Source organism: Elephas maximus, chromosome 12 (genome assembly GCF_024166365.1).
Source record: "Elephas maximus indicus isolate mEleMax1 chromosome 12, mEleMax1 primary haplotype, whole genome shotgun sequence".
Lineage (NCBI taxonomy): Eukaryota > Metazoa > Chordata > Mammalia > Proboscidea > Elephantidae > Elephas > Elephas maximus.
Genome location: NC_064830.1, coordinates 18,196,390 through 18,220,509, shown reverse-complemented (window position 1 = coordinate 18,220,509; position 24,120 = coordinate 18,196,390). Strand labels below are relative to the sequence as shown.

The 24,120-nt window shown below is 37.1% G+C and overlaps 1 protein-coding gene across 2 annotated transcripts in view; it reads left to right on the top strand.

Annotated features, from left to right (window-relative positions):
* MBOAT2 (membrane bound O-acyltransferase domain containing 2) overlaps window positions 1-23,777 on the top strand; it is a 216,344-nt gene extending 192,567 nt beyond the window's left edge. For both annotated transcript variants that reach the window (XM_049904678.1, XM_049904677.1), the window contains exons 8-13: window positions 5,358-5,550; window positions 9,611-9,714; window positions 11,882-11,946; window positions 13,365-13,497; window positions 15,576-15,727; window positions 17,307-23,777. In XM_049904678.1, coding sequence (XP_049760635.1) covers window positions 5,358-5,550; window positions 9,611-9,714; window positions 11,882-11,946; window positions 13,365-13,497; window positions 15,576-15,727; window positions 17,307-17,532 — 873 coding nt within the window. In that variant the 3' untranslated portion in view covers window positions 17,533-23,777. The remainder of the gene's footprint in view (window positions 1-5,357; window positions 5,551-9,610; window positions 9,715-11,881; window positions 11,947-13,364; window positions 13,498-15,575; window positions 15,728-17,306) is intronic.
* The last annotated feature ends 343 nt before the right edge of the window (window positions 23,778-24,120 follow it).

Here is a 24,120-nt window from a genome sequence, read left to right as displayed (position 1 = left end):
TTAAAGTCATTATTGATATGGTTGGATTTAAGTCTACCATCTTGCTTTTTGTTTTTCTCTTTTTCCCATCTGGTTTTGTTTCTTTTTTCTTTCTTCTTTGTCTTCTTTAGACTTAATCAAATATTTTTAGTATTCAATCTTATTTCTTAAATTGACTTTTTTTTAGCTATACCTCTTTGTACTAGTTTTGTAGCGGTGGTGCTATACTATACATCCTTGATTTATGACAATCTGATTATAATTAATAATTGCACCACTTTGCATAAAAAGTAAGAAACTTACAGCAGTATAATTCCATGTGCCCAGGTGATTGTTGTTATGTATTTTACTTTTATATATGTTATAACACAATGTTATATTATTTAACATTGCTTTAAGCAATCGGCGGTTTTTTTAAGAAATACAAGGAAGTTTTTTCTCATTTCCGTTGCCATTGCTCTTCATCCGTTCCTGTACATTTGCATTTCCATCTGGTACCATTTCCCTTCAGCTGAAGAACTTCTTTGAGCATTTCTTATAGTGCAGGTCTGCTGGCAAAAAAATTCACTTGGCCCCCGTTAACCTAAAAATGTCTTTATTTTACCCTTATTAAAAAAAAAAAATGTTGGATTTTGTATGTGGAACATTTTAGGAAATGACTTTTGTTCAAAACCCTTTAAAAAAAATTATTGTCTGCCAATAATTTAACCATTTAAATTATTGGCAGATTGTCTTGATCCTTGCAAATTTGGTTTTATTATTTGTTAGGGCAGGGCTGTTTTAGGTTTTTGCATAGTGAAGAAGCAACAGTCTTTCAAACATATGTTTCTTCCAGTTGTTTCTCTCTTTAAATTTGAGGCCTTTGTTTCAGTAATTTTTGGTATATGCAGAAGTCCAAACCCACAATTGAAGTAACCAAAGTCTGACTCATCAGTCATCTACAGCTTCTGAAATGAAACATGGTTTCCTCGCAGCTTCAACGAGTTCCTCTGTTGGCTCATTTACTCTCAAATGGCTCATTTATTTTACACTCTTGGTCCCTTCTTTGGCTTAGGGAGACAGCAACAGTAAAGGTGTCAAATGACACTCCATATCCTAGAAAACTCAGTTGTATAGTCACTAGTTGATCCTAGGGGTGAAATTCTTAGATTTGAAATTCATGATTTTAGGTCATTCATAGAGAAAGCAGGAAACCCTGGTGGCATAGTGGTAAGTGCTACGGCTGCTAACCAAGAGGTCGGTAGTTTGAATCTGCCAGGCGCTCCTTGGAAGTTATATCGGGCAGTTCTGCTCTGTCCTGTAGGGTCACTATGAGTCGGAATCGACTCGACGGCAGTGGGTATGGAGAAAGCACAATATTCCATAAGGAGAAATGTGGGTTACTATTAGAAAGAATAATTATAAACTATCCCTCAGTACTTGGGTGTGGTGAAAAGTCTTTACCCTTGAACACTAGAAATTTTCTTAGAGGAAATCAAATCTAACTTTGGTACAGTAATGGTAGCATTAAGATGTCTAGGCTTTTATGCACACCCATGTTCATTGCAGCATTGTTCACAATAGCAAAGAGATGGAAACAACCTAGAGGTCCATCAACAGATGAATGGATAAACAAGCTATGGTACATACACACAATGGAGTACTACGAAACGATAAAGAACAATAATGAATTTGCAAAGTATCTCACAAAATAGATGAATCTGGAGGGTATTATACTGAGTGAAATAAGTCAGTCACAAAAGGACAAATATTGTATGAGACCATTACTATAAAACTCATAAAAAGGTTTACACACAAAAAGAAATAATCTTTGATGGTTACAAGGGAGGGGAAGGGCGGAAATGAAAAAACAGTAAATAGACAATAGGTAAGTGGTAACTTTGGTGAAGGGTAAGATAGTATACAATACAGGGGAGGCCTGCACAACTTGTCCAAGGCAAGGTCATGACAAGTTCCATGGATACATCCAGACTCCCTGAGGGACCGTATTGCTGGGCTGAGGGCTGTTGGGACCATGGTCTTGGGGAACATATAGCTCAATTGGCATAAGAGTTTTAAAAGAAAATGTTCTACATTCTACTTTGGTGAGTAGCATCTGAAGTCTTAAAAGCTTCTGAGTAGCCATCTAAAATACTCCACTGGTCCCATCCTGTCTGGAGCAAGGGAGAATGAAGAAAACCAAAGACACAAGGGAAAGATTAGTCCAAAGGACTAATGGACCATAACCACCACAGCCTCCACGAGACTGAGTTCAGCACAACTAGATGGTGCCTGGCTACCACCGCTGACTGCTCTGACAAGAATCACAATAGAGGGTCCCAGACAGAGCTGGAGAAAAATGTAGAACAAAATTCTAACTCACAAAAGAAGACCAGATTTATTGGCATGACAGAGACTGGAGAAACCCTGAGAGTATGGCCCCTGGACACTCTTTTAGCTCAGTGAGGAAATCACTCCTGAGGTTCACCCTACATCCAAAGATTAGACAGGCACATAAAACAAAATTAGATTAAAGGGGCACACCAGCCCATGGGCAAGGACTTGAAGGCTGTGGGGACAAGAAAACTTGTAATAGGGAACTCAAGGTCGAGAAGGGAGAGTGCTGACATATCGTGGGGTTGGTAACCAACGTCACAAAACAATATATGTACTAATTGTTTAATGAGAAGCTAGTTTGTTCTGTAACCTTCATATAAAGTACAATTAAAAAAAAAAAAAGATGTCAAGGTTTGTGTATGTTAAGTTCAATACCTACAGACAGTTAATGCTCTTTAGATGGTCTACTTTGAAATTCTTTTAGCATTTGCTTTTAGCATCATTCTGTTACCATCTGATGTAATGTAATTTGTGGGCTCTTTTTTTAAGTGCTTAAAGCAATTTTATATGTAAATGACTTTAGCACGCATAGTTCCAGAAGAATTTGTGAATTCATCAATTAGTTGGAACTGTCAAACAAAACAAGATAAAAAAATAGAGGACTGGTCATTTGGCACTCAGGATCTGATGAGCCTACATTTGAGAAGACTGGAGTAGCAGAAGCAAATTTTATACTCTCTCCTCAAACTGAAAAAATGCAACAGCATTTAATTCTGATGTTTTTTTTTTTTCCTTAAGTGGGGAGTGAGTATAGAGGTAGTCATTATATTTTCTTTTTACTTTTTTTGTACGATAAATTTTAAAGAAGAAAAAAATGCCACATTATAGTAGGGCATTTTTATGTTAAAAAAAAAAAAAAAGCCTGTATTACATATGGGACAAAAAAAATAAGAATCCTGTTATTTAAAAAAAAGAAAGGAAATACTTTTTAAATTTGTACTCTATTTAAATGTTGGGCTCAGCATAAAGTTTAAGTTGAAATGTTTGATTTAACAAATAAGTATTTTTTAATTTACTTAGTTTGCACATAACAGGAAAAGCAAATAGTTGAGAGGTTTGTGTGTTTGCATGTAAAAACGAGGTGCTACTTTATAGAGAAAGGCCATGGAGCTTTGGGTAGGCTAAGTTTCTATCCTAAGATCTATCCCGAAGTACAAAGCTTTCAGTGATAGGATAATACCCATATGCCTACAAGGAAGAACAGTTAATACAACTGTTATTCAAATTTACGCACCAACCACTAAGGCCTAAGATGAAGAAATTGAAGATTTTTAACACCTTCTGCAGTCTGAAATTGGCTGAACAGGCAATCTGGTTGCATTGATAATTACTGGTGATTGCAATACAAAAGTTAGAAACAAAGAAAGATTGGTAGTTGGAAAATACGGCCTTGGTGATAGAAACAATGATGGAATCTTGCAAGGCCAGGGACTTATTCACCATCATAAACGGCGGCTATATACATGGACCTCGCCAGGTGGAATAAACAGGAATCAAATCAGCTACATCTGTGGAAAGAGGTGATGGAAAAGCTCAATATCATCAGTCAGAACAAGGCCAGGGGCTGACTGTGGAACAGACAGACCATCAGTTGCTTGTATGCAAGTTCAACTTGAAGCTGAAGAAAATTAGAACAAGTCCGTGAGAGCCAAAGTATGACCTTAAGTATATCCCATCTGAATTCAGAGAGCATCTCAAGAATAGATTTGACGCATTAAACACTAATGACCAAAGACCAGACGAGTTGTAGAAGGACATCATACATGAAGAAAGCAAGAGGTCATTAAAAAGACAGGAAAGAAAGAAAAGACCAAAATGGATGTCAGAAGAGTCTCTGAAACTTGCTCTTGAATGTCGAGTAGCTAAAGTGAATGGAGGAATTGATCAAATAAAAGAGCTGAACAGAAGATTTCAACGGGTGGCTCGAGAAGACAAAGTTAAAGTGTTATAATGACATTTACAAAGACCTGGAATTAGAAAACCAAAAGGGAAGAACACACTCTGCATTTCTCAAGCTGAAAGAACTGAAGAAAAAATTCAGGTCTCAAGTTGCAATAGTGAAGTATTCTATGGGCAAAATACTGAATGACACAGGAGGCATCAAAAGAAGATGGAAGGAATACACAGTCACTGTACCAAGAAGAATTGGTCGATGTTCAGTCTTTTCAGGAGGTAGCATATGATCAAGCAACCGATCGTACTGAAGGAAGAAGTCCAAGCTGCACTGAAGGCACTGGTGAAAAACAAGGCTCTAGGAATTGATGGAATACCAACTGAGATGTTTCAACAAATGGATGCAGCACTGGAAGCACTCACTTGTCTATGCCAGGAAATTTGGAAGACAACTACCTGAACAACTAACTGGAAGAGGTCCATATGTATGCCTATTCCAAAGAAAGGTGATATAACCAAATGCAGAACTTATCAAAAAATATCATTAATATCACACACAAGTAAAATTTTGCTGAAGATCATTCAAAAGTGGTTGTAGCAGTATATACATATACATACACATACACACCCCTGTGAAAGCCAGATCCTGTATAAAGCAGAAACCTGTCAGGGAAGGAAAACCCAAATGTTTTCCACTAAAAGGAGCAATAGAAAAGTGGTTAAGACTGTACCCTCTCAAAGGTAGAAAACTTGCAAGACCTGGAAAAAAGGCAGTCCCAGTGAATTTCAGCTCTTATGGGTTTGACACACACACACACACACACACATTGTGGTTGGTTTTAGATTTTTTGTTATTTCTTGCAAGTTCTGAAAACACAGACTGAAGTTGTTAATATGATTTGAGCTACAACCCATAGGTAGGAGTGGTAATGTTCATACTGTGACACCATGGAGAACTTTAAATGCTGAACACAAGGTAGCTTTCGATTTTAGACCAGGAGCATTATAGGGTTAATGCTATGTTTAGGAAGACCAATCTGGCAGTAATTTGTAAACTGAATTGAAAGGAGTATGGATTAAATTTATGAAGTCTTGTCTTAACTTTTCAGATCGCAGTTATTCAGAAGCTCTTAGTATGTGGACTTTCCTTATTATTTCATCTGACTATCTCTAAAACATTACCCGTGGAGTATAACATTGATGAGCATTTTCAAGCTACAGCTTCGTGGCCAACAAAGGTTATCTATCTGTATGTCTCTCTTTTGGCTGCCAGACCCAAATACTATTTTGCATGGACATTAGGTAAGTAACATGTAAATAGACTTCTCTTGTTTTATATGTTGAATTAAATCTTACAGGGAGCTATGAGAGTGCCCTCTTGAGGATGTATAGTTAAAGATCAGTCAGAAAAATTAGGGTCATCTAACAACTGGTTTTGTTTTTTTATGTAGGAGAAACAACCTTTACAGCTCATATGTAAGGTTAGCCTAAAAACTGGATCAAGACTCATTTTATTGTAATATAAAAACCAATGGATTGCTTAGAAGACAGCAGACATTTATTGAATGCCTACCGTATGCTAGACCTTGTACTAGCCAAAGTAGACACAAATATGCATAAGACGTAGTCCCTAACTTCCATTTAGTATGATTGTATTAGATATACCATTATAATGATATATATTAAATAGACCTTAACCACAGTATTACATGATCAGTACTTTATCACTAATGTGGATAAAATGTTATCGGTGCATTGAAAGAGGATTATCAGTTATGCCTGGGAGTTAGAGCAAGTATTAGAGAAAAGATAGTATTCATTTGTGCCTTTAAGATTGAATGTGATTTTAGCCGATGGGAAGCGGGTTGGTGGAATTTTAGTTTTAGTTAGTTTTGCAGTCATGAACAAAGAGATGTGAATGTACATGGCCCTCTGTGACTGGCAAAGCAGGGACCATAATGGGAAGAGGGAACTGGGAAGGAGAAACAGGGCTCTCCCAAGATCCTGACGGCTGTACTGAAGAAGTTTGAATTTACCTTTAGTCATTGGGAAGCCATTACAGCTTTCAAGCCAGGTCCTAGTAATGGTTAAGGAAATTTCGAGCTGAAGTCTAAGTTTAAGTTTTATGTCAATAGAGAAACCAAGTGAAAAGCCCACTTCCATATCCCAGTGCACAAATTCACCCCCTCCTCTCTCGGCTATGTATTTTTTTTGTAACTGGTATCCCTTGGTTCTCAAATTGGCGTTTAAGCATCCCTTGAGGTCCCAGATATTCTTTAATTTGTTTTTGCATTTTGATGACAATTTAAAAAAATATATATATATATATTCCGGTTCATGTGGATAATTACCTTACTGATTTCAGTGTTGATATATGCATTTTTGAATTTACAATTTCATTAATTTTAAGTGGTAACCTAGGATATACCAAAAAAAAACAAACAAATCAAACCCATTGCTGTTGAGTCAATTTCGACCCTATAGCACGGAGTAGAACTGCCCCATAGGGTTTCCAGGGAGCAGCTGGTGGATCCAACTGCCGACGTTTTGGTTAGCAGCTGTAGCACTTAACCACTGGGCAACCAGGGCTCCAACCTAGAGTATAGTGTTTAAAATTTTAATTCAAGGTTTGTCAAAATAAATATTAGGCTTCCAGGTCTCCACACCCCTATGGCTCTGCCCTCTTCTTTTCAACCCTTCAGAACAATTATTTCTTGGAACTTAGTGGATTTTTTTCCTTTAAGTTTGAAGTTTCAGTATGAAGAACACTGACTTAACCCATGTAGAGGTTTAAATCAGGAAAGGTGTGTGTCAGGGTTATATCCTTTCACTGTACCTATTTATTCTGTATGCTGAGCAAATAATCTGAGAAGCTGGGCTATATGAAGAAGAACAGGGCATCAGGATTGGAGGAAGACTCATTAACAACCTGCATTATGTAGGTGACACAGCCTTGCTTGCTGAAAGTAGAGAAGACTTGAAGCACTCACTGATGAAGATCAAAGACCACAGCCTTCAGTATGGATTACACCTCAACATAAAGAAAACAAAAATCCTCACAACTGGATCAATAAGCAACACCATGATAAATGGAGAAAAGATTGAAGTTCTAAGGATTTCATTTGACTTGGATCCACAATCAACACCCATGGAAGCAGCAGTAAAGAAATCAAAAGACGCATTGCATTGGGCAAATCTGCTGTAAAAGACCTCTTTAAAGTGTTGAAAAACAAAGATGTCACCTTGAAGACTAAGGTGCACCTGACCCAAGCCATGGTATTTTCAGTCGCCGCATATACTATATGCAAACTGAATAATGAATAAGGAAGACTGAAGAAGAATTGAAGCCTTTGAATTATGGTGTTGGCAAAGGATATCGAGTATACCATGGACTGCCAAAAGAAGGAACATGTCTGTTTGGAAGAAGTACAACCAGAATGCTCCTTGGAAGCAAGGGTGGCAAGACTATGTCTCCCATACTTTGGACATGTTATCAGGGGGGATCAGTCCCTGGAGAAGGACATCATGCTTGGTAAAGTAGAGGGCCAGCAAAAAAGAGGAGGACCCTCAACGAGATGAATTGACACGGGCTCAAGCATAGTAACGCTTGTGAGGATGGCGCAGAAACGGCCAGTGTTTGGTTTTGTTGTACATAGAGTCTCTGTGAGTCAGAATCAACTTGATGGCACCTAACAACAACAGAGAAAGATCGAAGTTTAAATGGTCAGTGTTTTGGAATTAGAAATTGCTAAAGTCATCCCTACATTAATGAAAACTTGCCAGCTTTCTCAGGAGTTTGGACACCTAGCTCGCACAGGGTCTGTGTTGGATTTAGGGTCTGGGAACGTTGACATCTGTGGTTTTATTTCGCTGACTCCCTTCTCCTCATTGCTGTTGACCACACCCTGGACCGATCCTGTTGTGAGATGAGATGTTGGTAAGGAGTTGAGTTCTCAGATCCCAGTAAGACAGAAAAGGTGAAGAGAATGAATAAGTGAAGACATTACAAGTGGTAGCACATGTGAGGGGGGAGGGAGCTGTTCCTTAGCAGCCATTTGTATGGGTTTGCTGACCATATTATTAAAAATTTTTTTTAATTCTATTGAGTATGAATGCGACTATATTCATAGACTAACTTTAAAGGCAAATATTTATTTGACCGAAGACTGCAGACCTCTTGTTTGTTTATTCCTTTTCCCTAAGACTGTTTTTTTTTAAAATCCTGTTTGTGACTGAGACTGGAGGAACCCCAGAAGACATGACCCCCAGACTCTCTGTTAAACCAGACCTAAAACCATTCCCGAAGCCAACTCTTCAGACAAAGATTAGACTGGACTATAAGATATAAAATGATACTCATGAAGAGTGTACTTCTTACACAAGACTAAATGGGCAGCTCCTGTCCGGAGGCGAGATGAGAAGGCAGAAAGGGACAGGAGCTGGTTGAATGGACACAGGAAATCCAGGGTGGAAAGGGGGAGTGTGCTGTCATCACATTATAGGGATAGCAACTAGGGTCACGTAACAATGTGTATATAAATTTTTGTGTGAGAAACTAACTTGAGCTGTGAACTTTCACCTAAAGTACAATAAAAAAAAAAGTTATTTGTATCTAAAAAGAAACAAGTCCTGTTTGATGTACTAAAAAGCACTAATAAGGAATCCAACAATTTAAGGATACATGTCCACGTAGGCATATTATTTTGCTGGTTTGTTTACTCTCTGGTCATGACAGAGATAGCAGCAATTATAAACAATTTTCCATTGTTTAGTTGACTGGAAGGGTAGTTGCTTGAGGCAGAAACTTCCTTTATGGCTTAATCAAACAGGTTTATAAAGCAAAAATAACTAATTGAGCATTATGGTGAAAAGGATTAGAAAACAAATTCTGAATACATAAATAGAATGGATTTGAATGGACCAAGGAAAAAAAAAAGAATGAAAATATGATGCCTCACTTACATATTCTTATTTATAATACAGGTCAAATATAGGAGAAGAACTTTGTGGTCCCAGGGCAAAACATCCCCGCCAGCAATTCTTGGATGGATGGTTGAGCATAATTCTTACACTGGAAAATTATTTCCTATATTGGGTCTGCACCTTGAGCCCATTGGTCCTCAGTAACTTTCAAACTTCACGTGCCTTCAGCTTGTGTTTTGTCTGATGCTTCATTGACTAGCCAAGTTGTCCTTAATGGCGTAGTTATTTTCATCGCATAGAATAATGTTTCTGACCTCTTCCTAAAAATTAGAATAAATTTACTTTTACTGTTTAAGAATAAAGGATCATAGTATATGATAACACACGTTTTCTGGGAGAATATATCCTTAACGCTTTTTTCTTGTTGTGTTTAATGTAGCCGATGCCATTAATAATGCTGCAGGCTTTGGTTTCAGAGGATATGACAAAAATGGAATGGCTCGTTGGGACTTAATTTCCAATTTGAGAATTCAGCAAATAGAGGTCAGTAAATCATTAAGAAGTTCATCACCGTAGGATACTTTGTTGTTGTTGTTGTTGTGTGTCATGAGTCAATTCTGACTTACAGCGTCCCTGTATGACAGAGAGAACTGCCCCATAGGATTTTCTAGGCTACGGTCTTTATCGAAGCAGATCCCCAGGTTTTTTCTTCTGAGGAGCCATTGGGTGGGTTCAAACTGCGAACCTTTCTGGTAGCAGGCAAGCACTTAACCCCATTGCACCACCAGGGCTCCTTATGATACTTTAGGTATCATAATTTGCTTTCATACATTATACTGTTATATCCCAAGATTGGTGTTGAAGTATTTGTAATGATATTATTCATTCTTTCCTTTAACCGACATTACTGGTCATCTACCACATGTCCCAGGTACTGGGGATTCAGTGCATAAGATAGATGCAGTCTAGGCTGTTACGAAGCTTTAGTTTAGTAGGGGGTTATTACAGAGCACAGAAGAATAGGTTATACACAAAGAGGTACAAGTGCTGTGGGTGTTACAATAAAGAATCCAACTTAGACTTAGTGGCTCAGGGAAGAGGTCCTAAAGGAAATAATATTTTAAACTGAGCCTAAAAGGATAAATAGTAAGAGATATCTAGGCCCTCCAAATAGAGGAACTAGCCTGAGGGGTTGAGAATGGGTGTGTGGCTTATGTTGGCTCATAGTATAGGGAGTGGTGAAAGATGAGGCTGGAGAAGTAGAGGCCAGGTCATGGATATTAAGAGTTTTGAGCTTCTTTTAAGAGTAATGGAGCACTATGAATGGGTTATATGCAGGGAAGTGAGGTAATTAGTCTGTGTTTTAGAAGGATCTGGATATGTCATGTAGAATGTGTTGTCCCTTGAAAGCCAGAGAGATCTGTTGGGAGGGTGTTGTGTCAATCCAGGATGCTGGTGACCGAAACAGGGTAGTAACTATGGGGCTAGAAAGACATAAAGATATTAGAGAACTGATTAAGAGACTTAACGGAACTTGGTGATGAGTTGGAATCAAGGAGAAGAATGGGTTAGGAATCATGCACAGATTTCTTGTTTAAACAGCTAGGTTTATGGTGGTGCCTTTCACTGAGATAAGCAGCAAAGAATCGGCTCAGGCTTGAAGTATTGCATCAAACCATATGAAGCTGCTGATATTTACCTATTTTTGACTTACAGAAGAAAGACAGTTTCAAATAGTTCAATCTGATAGCTGCTTTCAAGAAGAGGAGAAAGAACAATCTAGGGAAACAGAAGGATTACTTAGTAGGTTGAGGGCCCAGTTGAAGTCGAGAACCTTAATTATGAAAAAGGTCTTTAATGTTATATAATATGCTACACTCAGCATTCATACGTTAGGGGTATGGAAGACAGACAGTAGGGTTGATTCTGACAGGTAGGTGAGTTAAAAGGAGAAAGAAACAAAGGCATTGAAGATTTTTACAAGAGAGTAGTAATTAAGTGGACCAAGGAATCTAAAATTTTGAGGAGGAGAAAGTAAAGAGGTCAGGAGACCAAAGACTAGCTTTCCCTCTGAGATTAAAGAGGAGCTTTAATGGCAGTAACTGAGTGATAGAGCTGGAAAGATAGGAAGCCATTATCTGAGAGAGGAGTGCAACTGTACTGTTTTAGCAGTCAAGCAGTTCTAGGCGTGCCAAGATCCAGAGTAGCCATGAAAGTGGGTGACTGAAGAGAAGTGGAAGTGAATGAATTGAGAGACTAAGGTTTGATGTGTCATCTCTGTGGACGTCAAGTTTACCTGCAATGATGGCAGATCTTGGCACGTGTTATGGATTGAATTGTGTCTCCCAAAAATATGACAGAGTTGACAGGAAGATAGTGAGGGAGATGCTCAAGTTTTCAGTGAATAAGGGCAGTCATTGGTACACTCTGACAGGGGTTCCTTTGGGATAATTACTTGACAAGACCTTTAAATGTTGTCATATAGGAGAAAATGATGATAATTCATTTACCTTGTAAATGGTCCCTATAATAAATAAACTCCTTTTATGGAATGACGTTACTATGTCAGAAAAACAGTACTAAGGAAAGACAAATCAGTACATGGCCATCATTTTTAAGTAATCTATTTTTAGCACAATAAAACATTATTACTTACATTTAAAGCTTCGTTATTTTGTTGACCAAAGAAAAAAGTCCCTTTGTTTTTCAGATGTCAACAAGTTTCAAGATGTTTCTTGATAATTGGAATATTCAGACAGCTCTTTGGCTCAAAAGGTATGTTCCTTCAAGAACTATCTTTAGATGTACTTTGGCACCTACTACTTGAGGCTGAGCTTCACTGAGTTCAGATTCTTGATTAAATGAGCGCTATGTTGAGTGACATTGTGACTTCGATGTTAACAAGGGGATACTAACATCTTCCAAAGCAGGGTACTGACAAATCAGAGAACTGTTTCAGCTTGAGTCATTTCACTGTGATGAACATCGATGTCACTGATCTTTTAGCCAGGCTTTAAAGGCCTCTACCTGCATCTGGGAAGCCCTCGTGGTGTAGTGGTTAAGTGCTACGGCTGCTAACCAAAATGTCAGCAGTTCAAATCCACTAGGCGCTCCTTGGAAACTTATTGGAGCAGTTCTACTCTGTCCTATAGGGTCGCTATGAGTCGGAATCGACTCGACGGCAACGGGTTTGTTTGGTTTAGCCATGTCTGAGGTGACCAGTAACCTCATCTTTAGTTCCTGCTCTCACTCACTGGAGATTTGTTTTTAGAAAGGACTTAAAAACCACTATGCATATGCCCTAGATTTTCCAGAACAGTTCCAGTTTTAAATATTTTAGTTCAAAAGACCTTTGTATGTTAGGCACAGGATACAAAGATGGAGTAAGACAAAAAGATGCAGTACCTGCAGTCAGAGAGTTCACAATCTTGTTAAAAACACAGATGTGTAACCAGTCCGTGCTGTTCTCTGTGGTGAGGGTTATAACAGAGAGAAGGAGCAATAGAGCGGGAACAGTGAGGGCTCAAAGGGAAAAGAGGAAGAACCTCTTCTCAGAAGTAGTTGACAGCTGAGCTGAGACTGATGATTAGGAGTTTATCAGAAGGACAAGGAAGAAGGCAAGGCAGCTCAGGCAGAGGCAGCAACATCTACAGGGGAGGGAGTTAGGGAAACTCCCAGTGATTCTGTCTCGTTGTTCTGGTGACATATTGCCCTGTCCTGAACTTAGTTCGTAAAATATCATCCCCGTAACTGCAAGGCTTTCAGGACTTCTGTGTAAAGCAACTTTCTTTTGTAGTGTTCAAGGGTAAAGTTGGATATCTTTACCTTTGAGATATCCAAAATATATTATTTCCACTTGATGTTCTCTTACAACCTACCAAAGGCTACAGATCCTGTGAGCTGATCTGTGTTATTTTTTTTTCGTTGTATTTTCAATTTGATATTTGAGGAAAATCTTGTCTTCATCTGAGTTCTCTACCCTATTATGGGAAAATATTAGACTGAGCACAGGCTATTTACCAGAAAGGGTAGTGTTAATTAGATCAGTTGAACGTTCTTGATGTTTATAAAGAAAGTAATAAAATATTTTGTTACATATGTTTTACCACTATTTTAAAAACTTAGCATTGTGGGGCTTTATAAACTCTAATCACTCACTCCTCTCGGCTCTTCATGTTTTTCATGGTTTCTAGGGTGTGTTACGAACGAGCCTCCTTCAGTCCAACTATCCAGACGTTCATTCTCTCTGCCATTTGGCATGGGGTATACCCAGGATACTATCTAACATTTCTAACAGGGGTGTTAATGACGTTAGCAGCACGAGCTGTAAGTATCAAGAATATTATTTTATAACTCAATGGTAGTTCACTTGAACTGTTATAAAGAGCGGACTAGATCTGTTTTACAAGGTAGACCTTATTTCTTTGGTCACAATTAACATTATACTGTGCAGTAGAAGAGAGATTTATAACCATTTACATGTTTGTTGAGTACTTAGGGGAAACCCTGGCGGCAGCTAACCAGAAGGCGCTTCTTGGAAACTCTATGGGGCAGCTCTGCTCTGTCCTATAGCGTTGCTATGGGTCGGAATTGACTCAACAGCATTGGGTTTGGTTGTTTTTTTTCAGTTTGAGTACTTATAACCATTTACGTGTTTATAGTGTTCACCATGTGCTAAGCTCCGCACTTAGTTGATATGAGGAGAAAAGATGTTTTTATGTTCCCTGCACATAGGAGGCCCTCAAAAATTGTTATTTGTCTTTATTAAATTACTTGGAGGATAGCTAAACACGTAGTTAAATTAAAATGACCAGAGGGTTATTTTAGAAATGTTTCCTGACAGCCGTAACCTTTGAGTCGTGTTTTAGATGATGAATGGACTATCGATAGGCCAAGATGAGTAGATGGGCCATTCCTGGTGGTAGAGCACTACATTAGAAGGAAGGTGCAGTTATATTTAGTATTTGCTTGGTAGGAACCTGGAATGATATTTTGGGAATTACTTGATAAATTAGATTGGTGACCTGATGGGGGAAGAGGAAGTACATTTTAGTATAAGTCCTTGACAGTCTATGAGAGGAAAGTGACATGACAAAAACAATGAATAAGTTTATTACAGCACTTACAAGTAAGAAGGATTAATTTAAAAAACTAGGAAATATTTTACTATATTTAGTTTTAAAGTATCTTGGAGGAATATCAAGAAGTATTAAATAAGGGCTCTACCTTCTGGTAGCTTATAGTCTAATTCGGGGAAGAAGACATAGACGGACAGACAGATGGACTGATAGAAATATATGTAGATAGATATAGATATATATCACAAGGCATATGATAAATTCCATGGATTTTATCAATATTAAGTATCATAGATGTTTAGACATAAAAGAAAATCCTTTTGGTTGGGTTGACCAGAGATGACCTCATTGAAAAAGCGTGGTTGGATCTGGGCTTTGAAAAATGAAAGTTGTTTCAACAGTGAACGCAGTTTAATATGGGGGAGAAAGTGACATTGTAGGCATGGAATTGACATTAGCAAAACCAGGTTGGAAAGTACATGGTGTATTTGGGAAATGACGAGTAAATTTGACTGAAGCGGAGATTTCATGTATGCATGAATAGTAAATAATACTGGAAAGGCAAATGGAGGGTGGGGCCACAAGGATAGAAGAACTTAAATGTCAAACTAGAAACAGCCTAATCCTTATCCTGGCAGCAATATCAGGGAGTAAAGCATCTCATTGAGGGTGTTCCTCTTTTTTACTGACCCTCTACCTTACCAAGCATGATGTCTTTTTCCAGGGACTGGTCACTCCTGATAACATGTCCAAAGTACATGAGACGAAGTCTCTCCATCCTCCCTTCTAAGGAGCATTCTGGCTGTACTTCATTTGTTCGTTCCTCTGGCAGTCCATGGTATATTCAATATTCTTCACCAACACCGCAATCCAAAGGCATCAATTCTTCTTCGGACTTTCTTGTTCGTTGTCCAACTTTTGCATACATATGAAGTGATTGAAAATACCGTGGCTTGAGTCAGGCTCATCTTAGTCTTCAAAGTGACATCTTTGCTTTTTAACACTTCCAAGAGAAATGACAGAGAGTTACCTATGCTCTTTACCCAGATTTACCAGTTGTTTATATTTTGCCCACTTGCTTTATCACTCCCTATATATTTTTTCTAAAACTAGACGGCAGTGGTGGGTTATATATTTTTTATATATATATGCATTAGTTTATCTGAACCAACTTTTCCCAACTAATTAGTACCCTTTTAGACTCGCATCAACAATGGATGATACTTGCAGTTATTCTACATCCTTGAAAAGAGCTGACATGACCGGTCTAATTTTATAAGGAATGTTAAAGATAAAGCAAATATATTTGTGTTTTCTTTGTTTCAGATGAGAAATAACGTTAGACATTATTTCATTGAACCTCCCCAACTTAAATTATTTTATGATGTTATAACATGGATAGTAACACAAATAGCAATAAGTTACACAGTTGTGCCATTTGTACTTCTCTCTATAAAACCATCATTAATGTTTTACAGGTAAGTGTTTACTTCTTAAAATATGTCAGTGGAATAATTTTAGTTATAAAAGAAAGCTCCTTGCTGTTGGGTAGAACAGAAAAACGGTACCGTAGCCTCATTTCTGCAGCTAAATGCATTATCGGTTGCTGTTTAATCTTAAACTAAGCAGTCTCAAGCTTCTTTATGGAATGACTCATACTACCCAACCCTCAGATTAGAGTCTGATTTAGACAGAGAAATGTCAGTGAAGTAACCACTGCCTGAAATCTCCCATAAAGGTTTTACTAGACACTGTAGCTTAATTGTCCAAAACCTGTTCATTTGTTTTTTAAAGACAGTTCTTTACTTAATTTAATCAAGGGGCGGGGGGTAAATTACTTATATTTTCTTTTATCTGTTTACTTATAGTCTGTCTTTCGTGTTTCATTGGTACTTGGGTCACCTGTATATTATAAAAGTTATTTTGAATTCAGTATTTTTTGTTTATCTGTTTATCTCTTCTTCCTGCCCCACCAAACTGCACTCTCCCATATTAGATAGTAATATATTTGAAATGAAAAACTTTATTCTCATATACATTGTTTATTACCTTAGCATTTAGAATGACTTTAGCAGAGAGTATGTGCTCAAAAATTGTTGCTTTGAGTATGACCTTAACCATATAGGAAGACACTAAGTAGCTCCTGCCACAGTGTCCATTTTAACCAAATGATTACATATTGTTTAAATGTGATGAAGCTGTTGGGTGGGATTTTCTATTCCAGGTACTTGATTCACAGTTACTTGAATTTAGAGCTATGGCAACGTTTGGTGTATATTTACCTTGAGGGATGATGTTTCTAACAATGTTTTTAATAATATAACCTTTCTTTATTTGGTTAAAGCAACCATCAAGAAGCAATATGACTTAGATCTGTCACTCATCCAATAGAATATTTGTTACTGAATGAGGGAGAGTTTCTACAGGGGAACTCAGCCTGGTCACAGGCTTTCCTTGCCCTGTGCATTCTCTTTGTTTGCTCAGTATTTGATTCTGTGGTTTGAGAGACGATTTTCAAATGACTGCAGATACTAATAAGTACCTTTTTGTTTTTATTCTATTTCATCATGGCATTGTGACCCTTACAGAGAAATGCAATGGGATATCTAGTAGCATGATTATAAGCAGTCTGGGTTTCTACAGGGAGTCCCTGGGTGACACAGATGGTTAAGCAGTGGGCTACTGACCAAAACCAGAAGGTTGGCGGTTCGAACCCACCCAGAGGTGCCTCAGAGGAAAGGCCTGGTGGTCTGCAGCCATGAAAACCCTATGGAGCACAGTTCTACTCTATGACACATAGGGTCACCATGAGTCAGAGTCAACTTGCCGACAGCGGGTTTGGTGTGGTTTTTGGGTGTACACAGTGCTTCATAAATACTCATGGCATACACTGTTCTGTAGAGTTTCATCGCATGAGGGAAAAACTAACAGTATACTGTGGTAGGTAAGCACATCTTACAGGGGACATATGGGAGATGGGCAAGTATGCAGTTATTAAAGGTTATTAATTATCACAACTTTAATAAAGTAAACTTTTTTTTTTTTCCTTTCTTTCAGCTCCTGGTATTATTGCCTTCACATTGCTGGTATCTCAGTATTATTGTTGTTGCCGGTGAAGAAAACTCAAAGTGGAAAGAATATACATGAAAATACTCAGTTCTCACGATCCAAAAAGTTTGATGCACAAGAAAATTCTTTGGGACATAATAGTTTTTCCACAACAAACAATGTTTGCAATCAGAATCAAGAAATAGCCTCTAGACATTCATCACTCAAGCAATGATGGAGAAAATGCCTTGACGGCCATGTTTTCTATGTTAACAGAAACCAATCTTAGCATCTTTTCAAAGAGTTTTTGTTTGTTTGAAAAGAGATTATGTGGGGGGGAAATTGGACATTGATGGATAGGGAATTTCCTATATATCAGATTGGAAATGGAGTGAAATAACCCCACCCATGCCATGTCCCTGAGGGCTACGCCTTATATAAAAATATCTCCATTATTTCCACGGGCACTCAGGACCTCAGCAGATGTTCATAGGGTCATATGTGTGCCCTGTTGCTGAATGTACATTGCGTACCCCAAGGCACTGAAGAGGTGGAAGAATAATTGCGTCAATCTGGATGACTGAGAGAAATTAACTTTTGCAAATGAATGTCTTGCCTTAAACCCTCTATTTCCTAAAATGTTGTTCCTAAATGGTATTTTCTTGTGTAATAGTGTGAGAATTCATATTTCACATATTTGATGTTGTGTGCTGTAAAGGAATCTAGGAAGAATTTAAAACAGGATATTTAAGATTGTGGATACTTAAAAATGCAATAAACATCTCAGTATTTTGAAGGATTTTTCTTAAAGTATCTCAAATGACAATAATGTATAGGGAAACTGTAACATTAACAGATGCCAAATTATAGGTAGCCTATTTTGGTGCAGTTTAATTATCTTGTGTGTCAGTCGGAGAGCCCTTCAAGGAGGAATTTCTTAAACATAATTAAAGGTTAGGAGTGAGATATTTTAAGCTTATTTAAAAGAGAGAGAGAGAAGATGAAGAAAGGAAGGGAGGCATGAATGAAGAAATCACTGAATGGACTCTGGGGTTAGAAGCTAGTGGGCAGCTGTAATTTAAAAAACCAAACCAAACCAAACCTATTGCTGTCAGGTAAGCTCAGCTCATAGTGACCCCACAGGACAGAGTAAAACTGCCCCGTAGCGTTCCCTAGGCTGCAATCCTTACAGAACCAGACTGCCACATCTTTCCTCAGCTGGTGGGTTCGAACCACAGTCCTTTTGACTAGCAGCCGAGCACTTAACCACTGCACCACCAGGGCTTCTGCAGCCGTAATAGGAAATAAATAAGACTGCATGTTCCAGGTGCTCAGCAGAAGTGCTTTTACAAAACCTTATCTGTCTGAATTCTTTGTGATTAGGTAAGACATAAAAGTTTAGTAACTTTTTAATACTTTGGACTTTTAAATGAAATTTATCAAGCATAAATTACATAGAATTAGAAAGGGATTATGAAAGTAATAACACTAGATTGCTTGAAGGTTTTGAAAGAGAAATTGCTAGGTAAGGGTACTACCTGGCTAAGCCTCTTCTTATCCCTGACAGCTTAATTCATATTTGGGAAGGTTCTAGGGAAATGAAAAATGAAGGTCAATGGCTAGAACCACGTTTTTAGAGAAGAATATAAATTAGTTTCTAAACTATTAGCCTCTCACATTAAAATGTTGCTGTTAACTCTTGTTAACATGAGTTTTAGGTTCTGTAAGTAGAAAAACTATGCTCTTACTGGCGATTTTTACTATAATCAATCTTGCCTGGATTTCCTGGGGTATCTCACTTAATTCTCCAGATGCCTGTGATGACTGCAGTGGCTGGAAGCAGAAGGGTAGGATTGCATGCCAGGCGGAGGCACTGGTCTGACAGCAGGGCTTCAGCGCTGAACTGTGAATCACAGCCGTGAGAGGAAAAAGTAGGCAGGGCCTTCTGACTTCACCCTTATTTTGACAAGTCTTTCGTGGAATTTATTTTCTTTTGCCTTAAATGTTTTTTAATGAAATGCAAACTGTCTATCTCTGGTGATTCTTTCTGTTTGGATTTTGTTACTAATAAATTTTCAAATGAAGTGAAAGACAGACCAACAATCTAGCTTAAACTGTAGCATTTCATTTAAAGAAGGAAGGAAAAAGAAAACAAACTTGGAGCTTCTAAGGTCCTAGTTAGCAAAAAAGTCAGTTTATCCTTTTAAAACCTTACAGATATCCTAGTCATTGTTGATAAAAATGTTTTTAATTTTTCTAAAGGTAAACATTTTCCATCTGATGTGGTTAGTGTGTCCTGTTACCTTCCAGTAAAGTTAGTTCAATAAATTTTCTCTATTTTCCCACGCACTGAAGTGAAGCCAGCTGCCTAAAGCGAGGGAATAGAAAAGAACATTCTCGGACAGAATCTGCCTCCAGAAAAGATCTCTTCAGTTTAACCAATGCTGCAGAGAATCTGATCACTGTTAAGAGAAAGTAAAGCAACTTAAAGTTAAAAAGAGGGGCCTAGGCATGTCATAAATGAAAACTAGAAAGTTTGATAGAAAGTTTTGTTTTTCTTGTGCAGCCTATTTAGCTCCTTACAAATAATCACCTTTTATTTCTATTATCTGTATATATTTTATTTCTCAGCCTGTAAAACTAAACTGGTTACCCATCTCTTGCTCAATTAATATAGTGATACCACTACCATCCAGAAGGATGTTTGGTCAGCTTTCCAGGTACTTTAGATATAAAAAATCCCAAACCCATTGCCATCGAGTCAATTCCGACTCATAGCAACCTTATAGGACAGAGTAGAACTGTCCCATAGGGTTTCCAAGGAGTAGCTGGCGGATTCGAACTGCCGACCTTTTGGTTAGCAGCCGAGTTCTTTATAACCACTACGCCAGCAGGGCTCCACTTTAAATATAATACATTACATATCCAGTTTGACTGATTTTTCATCCCCCGAATCAGCTATTTATTTTTAAGAAATGGTTTTGGATAGCTTTCCTCTAATTTGGAAGTAATCACAAGTATGCAATCTAGAAGAAAAATCGTTCTAATTCTCAGCTTGATTTTTCTCCTCAAGAAGAATTTTTTTTGTGCTCTGTGAAGTGAATATATCTCCTTGGAGTGTTGTAAAGATTACTTTTTTGCTTCTGTTTATAGTAAAAGATGCTAAAACTGGTATATCTAGCTGCTATTAAGTGTAGAGGGATTCACTGTCATATGTGCTTACTTGTTTTTAATCAACAGAATAGGATTCAGTGCATATTTATATTGTTTTCCCCTCTTCAGTTATCATGAAACCAGAGATGTCCAATCAACATCATATTTATACTTTCGGTAAATTATATATTACTCAGGGAAAAATGAATAAAAATATTCTTCCCTCAATTTCATTTTCTCAAAACAGCAATGGTTAATTTGATATATTTCAGTTGTCACCATTTTACAAGTGGCTTATTCTCAGTATTTAAAGTAAGCATTTTTATTGGAACTCAGGGTATTTGAGGAAATTTATATAGCTTCTAAAACATCTGTTATAATACAAAAGGTTTATTTGGCTACAAAAAAATGTCCAGCTACCACTTATGTTACCACCATCTGGCTAAAAAGTATGTTACTGATTCCCTCACCATGTGTGACACTCACAGGATTTCCACAGACACCAGTTTTGAGAAGAATTTACAGTAAAGATAATGTTTCTAAAAAGTGAAGGTAACTCACATTTAAGCATTAATTGAACTGGGAGGAGACCTAGATCTTCAGTCCAGCTCTGTTATTCATGAGCCATACGGTTTGGACAAGTTACTTATCCTTTAGACCTCAGGTTCCTTAACCGTCAGCTGAAAGGGTTAGTTCTAACAGTTCAAGACCAGTTGTGTTTGAGTATCATGAGTGGAACCATCTAGCAGATTCTGTAAGATTCATGGATGTAGGCAGAATCAAACAGTTGTCATGGTCATTCAGTTTTATTACTTGAGCTCAAAGCCGTGAGGTCAAAAGATTGTCATGACAACAGACCATCCATTATGTCAGAAACCATTTCTACTGAATATTGTCCTTAATATGAATCTTTCATAATGAAATAGTCTCTACTAAAGATAACGTTTTTCTGTTGCTTTCTCTGCTTTCTTGGCTTCTGTTTGTGCTATGTAAAATTGGAGAAGATAATATGCTATTAAATATTTTATATAAATTACTGACTTTACTAGACAGTTTATCACCAGATAACTTCTCAGAAAGTATTTCATTCAAAGATATTTAAAGTATATTTAATTTAGTTACACCTTATTTTAAACTACAAAAAACAATTATTTTAAAAATGTTGCCATTCGTATAATTAGAAGATTTATACTTGTATTCAAAGACTACATCACACTTTCAGGACAAATATCTTTTCTATTTAATATTCATACCTTGCAAATGTTTGATTTGTGTATTCATGAACAGATCTGAACATTTATACTTACTCTTTTGTTTCTTACTATCAGTTGTTCATAATTATTAATTGCTTTTAAGAGTTCTACATTATAATTGAAAGAAAAAATAACTTGAGAGAATGATTGTTTCAGAATGTTGCCTATTAGTGCTATGTCAGCTAAGGATTTCTCCAGAGCTTTAGATATAAATCAGTATTTTGTGCGGTTTTAGTCAGCCATTAATAGTCCATCCTGGCTGAAATTTAATACATCAGATATAACATGGGTGCAGAATTCTGAAGAACACTGTGAACTGTGATGTTAACTGCCCTCAAGTACCTTATAAAACTGTTAACACTTAACCCACTGTACGCTTATTGAAGAGCTGATCATTTAGACGCTCACCTTAGACCCTGACATTTCTGCTTTTTACAGCTTTTGCAGAAGTAGGTTTGTATTGATGTGTGCTCCTGATGCTGAAGGAAAAGATATGCATTTTTTTAAAAAAAAATTCACTCTGAAATCTGGATTTGAGAGATTAGTATATAGAAGGTCTCTACAGTGTTTTTCTGCAACACCACGTAGTAAAATCTGTAGTAACTCATTACAGATGAAAATTGACAATGAACTTTTCCATGTTGGTATTTTGTAGGAACGCTCTTATAACCATTGATTACGCTGCTTTTTGAAGCTCTTGTTGTACAGAGGAAGCAGCCAATTACATTTTAACTGGTGGGCTGCTTAATAATGTTTTTATGTGTTTTAAATAATATTTATTTTAATGGGTTTTTAACATTATGCAAGTAATGTTGCCAGTAGAAGACTGACAAGCTATATAGCTCATTGATTGGGAAGACTTTCTGAAACATAGCCTAAAGACATTTTTACACCAACTAATTTGTCTTGCCTTTAAATCTGATTATAACTGTCTTCTTTTAGTACAACTTTTATAGAGCAAAAAAAAAAAAAGAACAAACCCAAGACTCTACGTTCTTAAATAATAAAGATATAAAGATCATGTAAAACTACTATCTAAAGCTTACTCGATGATGCAAAGCCATCCTTCCAGTCATATCTCATCAAATTTTGCTACTGTAAAAAGAAATGGAAATATAATGAAAAACCTAAAGTTACAGAGCAACGTATATTAAAAAAAAAACCCGTTGCCGTCAAGTCGATTCCAGCTTAGGGCAAAATGATTTACCAATTTCTTAATGACGTGTTTGAAACAGAAAATGTGACTGGCCGCCTTTCACTAGAGTCTTAAATGACTGTTACCTGTCTAGCCTCTGTTTTGGGTTAACCTCTTTGAGAAATTTGATTTGTTAATATTCTTTCCTGTCATTTCCCATTAAAGGGCAAACAGATATGTAGAGAGTTTGACAAGAAGTCCTAAAATAGGCTTCTTTCCCAATTGTATGTATTTTTGGTTCTATACACACTGATTTGTCCGTGAAGTACCTTTGCTTCTGACTTTTCATCACAAGGAAAAAGGAATCAAACTTTGATTAATTACCAATGCATTGCAAACCAGTCTTCATCTTCGATCACCTATATGACGCTTCATCAAACTAGAGGGGCACAGAATAAAGCAATAGGAATGGAAGTCAAAATACTTCAGATGAAACGAGAAATTCTTCCACGTTTGGAGTGAAAATGTGTGATTTCATTCCTGCCTTTCCTTTAAAAGTTGCTTCTTTATCCCTATCTAGAAGTGGTTGAACATTCTGTCACCCCAACAGGACAGACAACTCCCGCAGCCGGTATTTTCACTTGCCTTCCCTTGTCGAGATATAATGTGGTGTTCTGTGCTTTTTGTTCTTCTTATTCCAAAATATTTTTTTAAAGAAGTGTTATTTTTCAACAGGTCCATAAATTAGTTCTTGTTGTATGGTAAATTAAAAATACCACTGTGTCAGTTACACTGTGCTGTGATGTTTTCATAACCACTCATTCCTAGTCTGTGTCCTCAGAGCTGCAGTGGTGGCTTATTGTTAGGTTTTAAAGGTGTTTTTAACTTACATATAAATGTTTTTTTTTTCTAATTTGTGTGTCTTTAAAACTGATTAAACAGTAGTTTAAAAATACTTGTCTGTGTTTGTTCATTTCAGAGTCATTTAATTCCATCTATAGAATTGAATTCCGGGCCTATTGTGAGAACTCTTTTTTATTAAAGGATTCTTCAATATGAAAATAATATTCTAAGGAGTCCTTGAATCTTTAACTGTTTAAAAACGGTTTAAAAGAAATTGCTAAGTCACATTGTAAACACTGGAAAATAATTAAAACAACCTTAAATTAGTATATAATATATACTCTACCGAAGCAGATTTAGTAGGAGATACTGACTTTTCCTCAGTTAAAAAGAGTTTACCTTTCAAGGCTTATAGTTGACAGGTTCACAGCAGTCATGT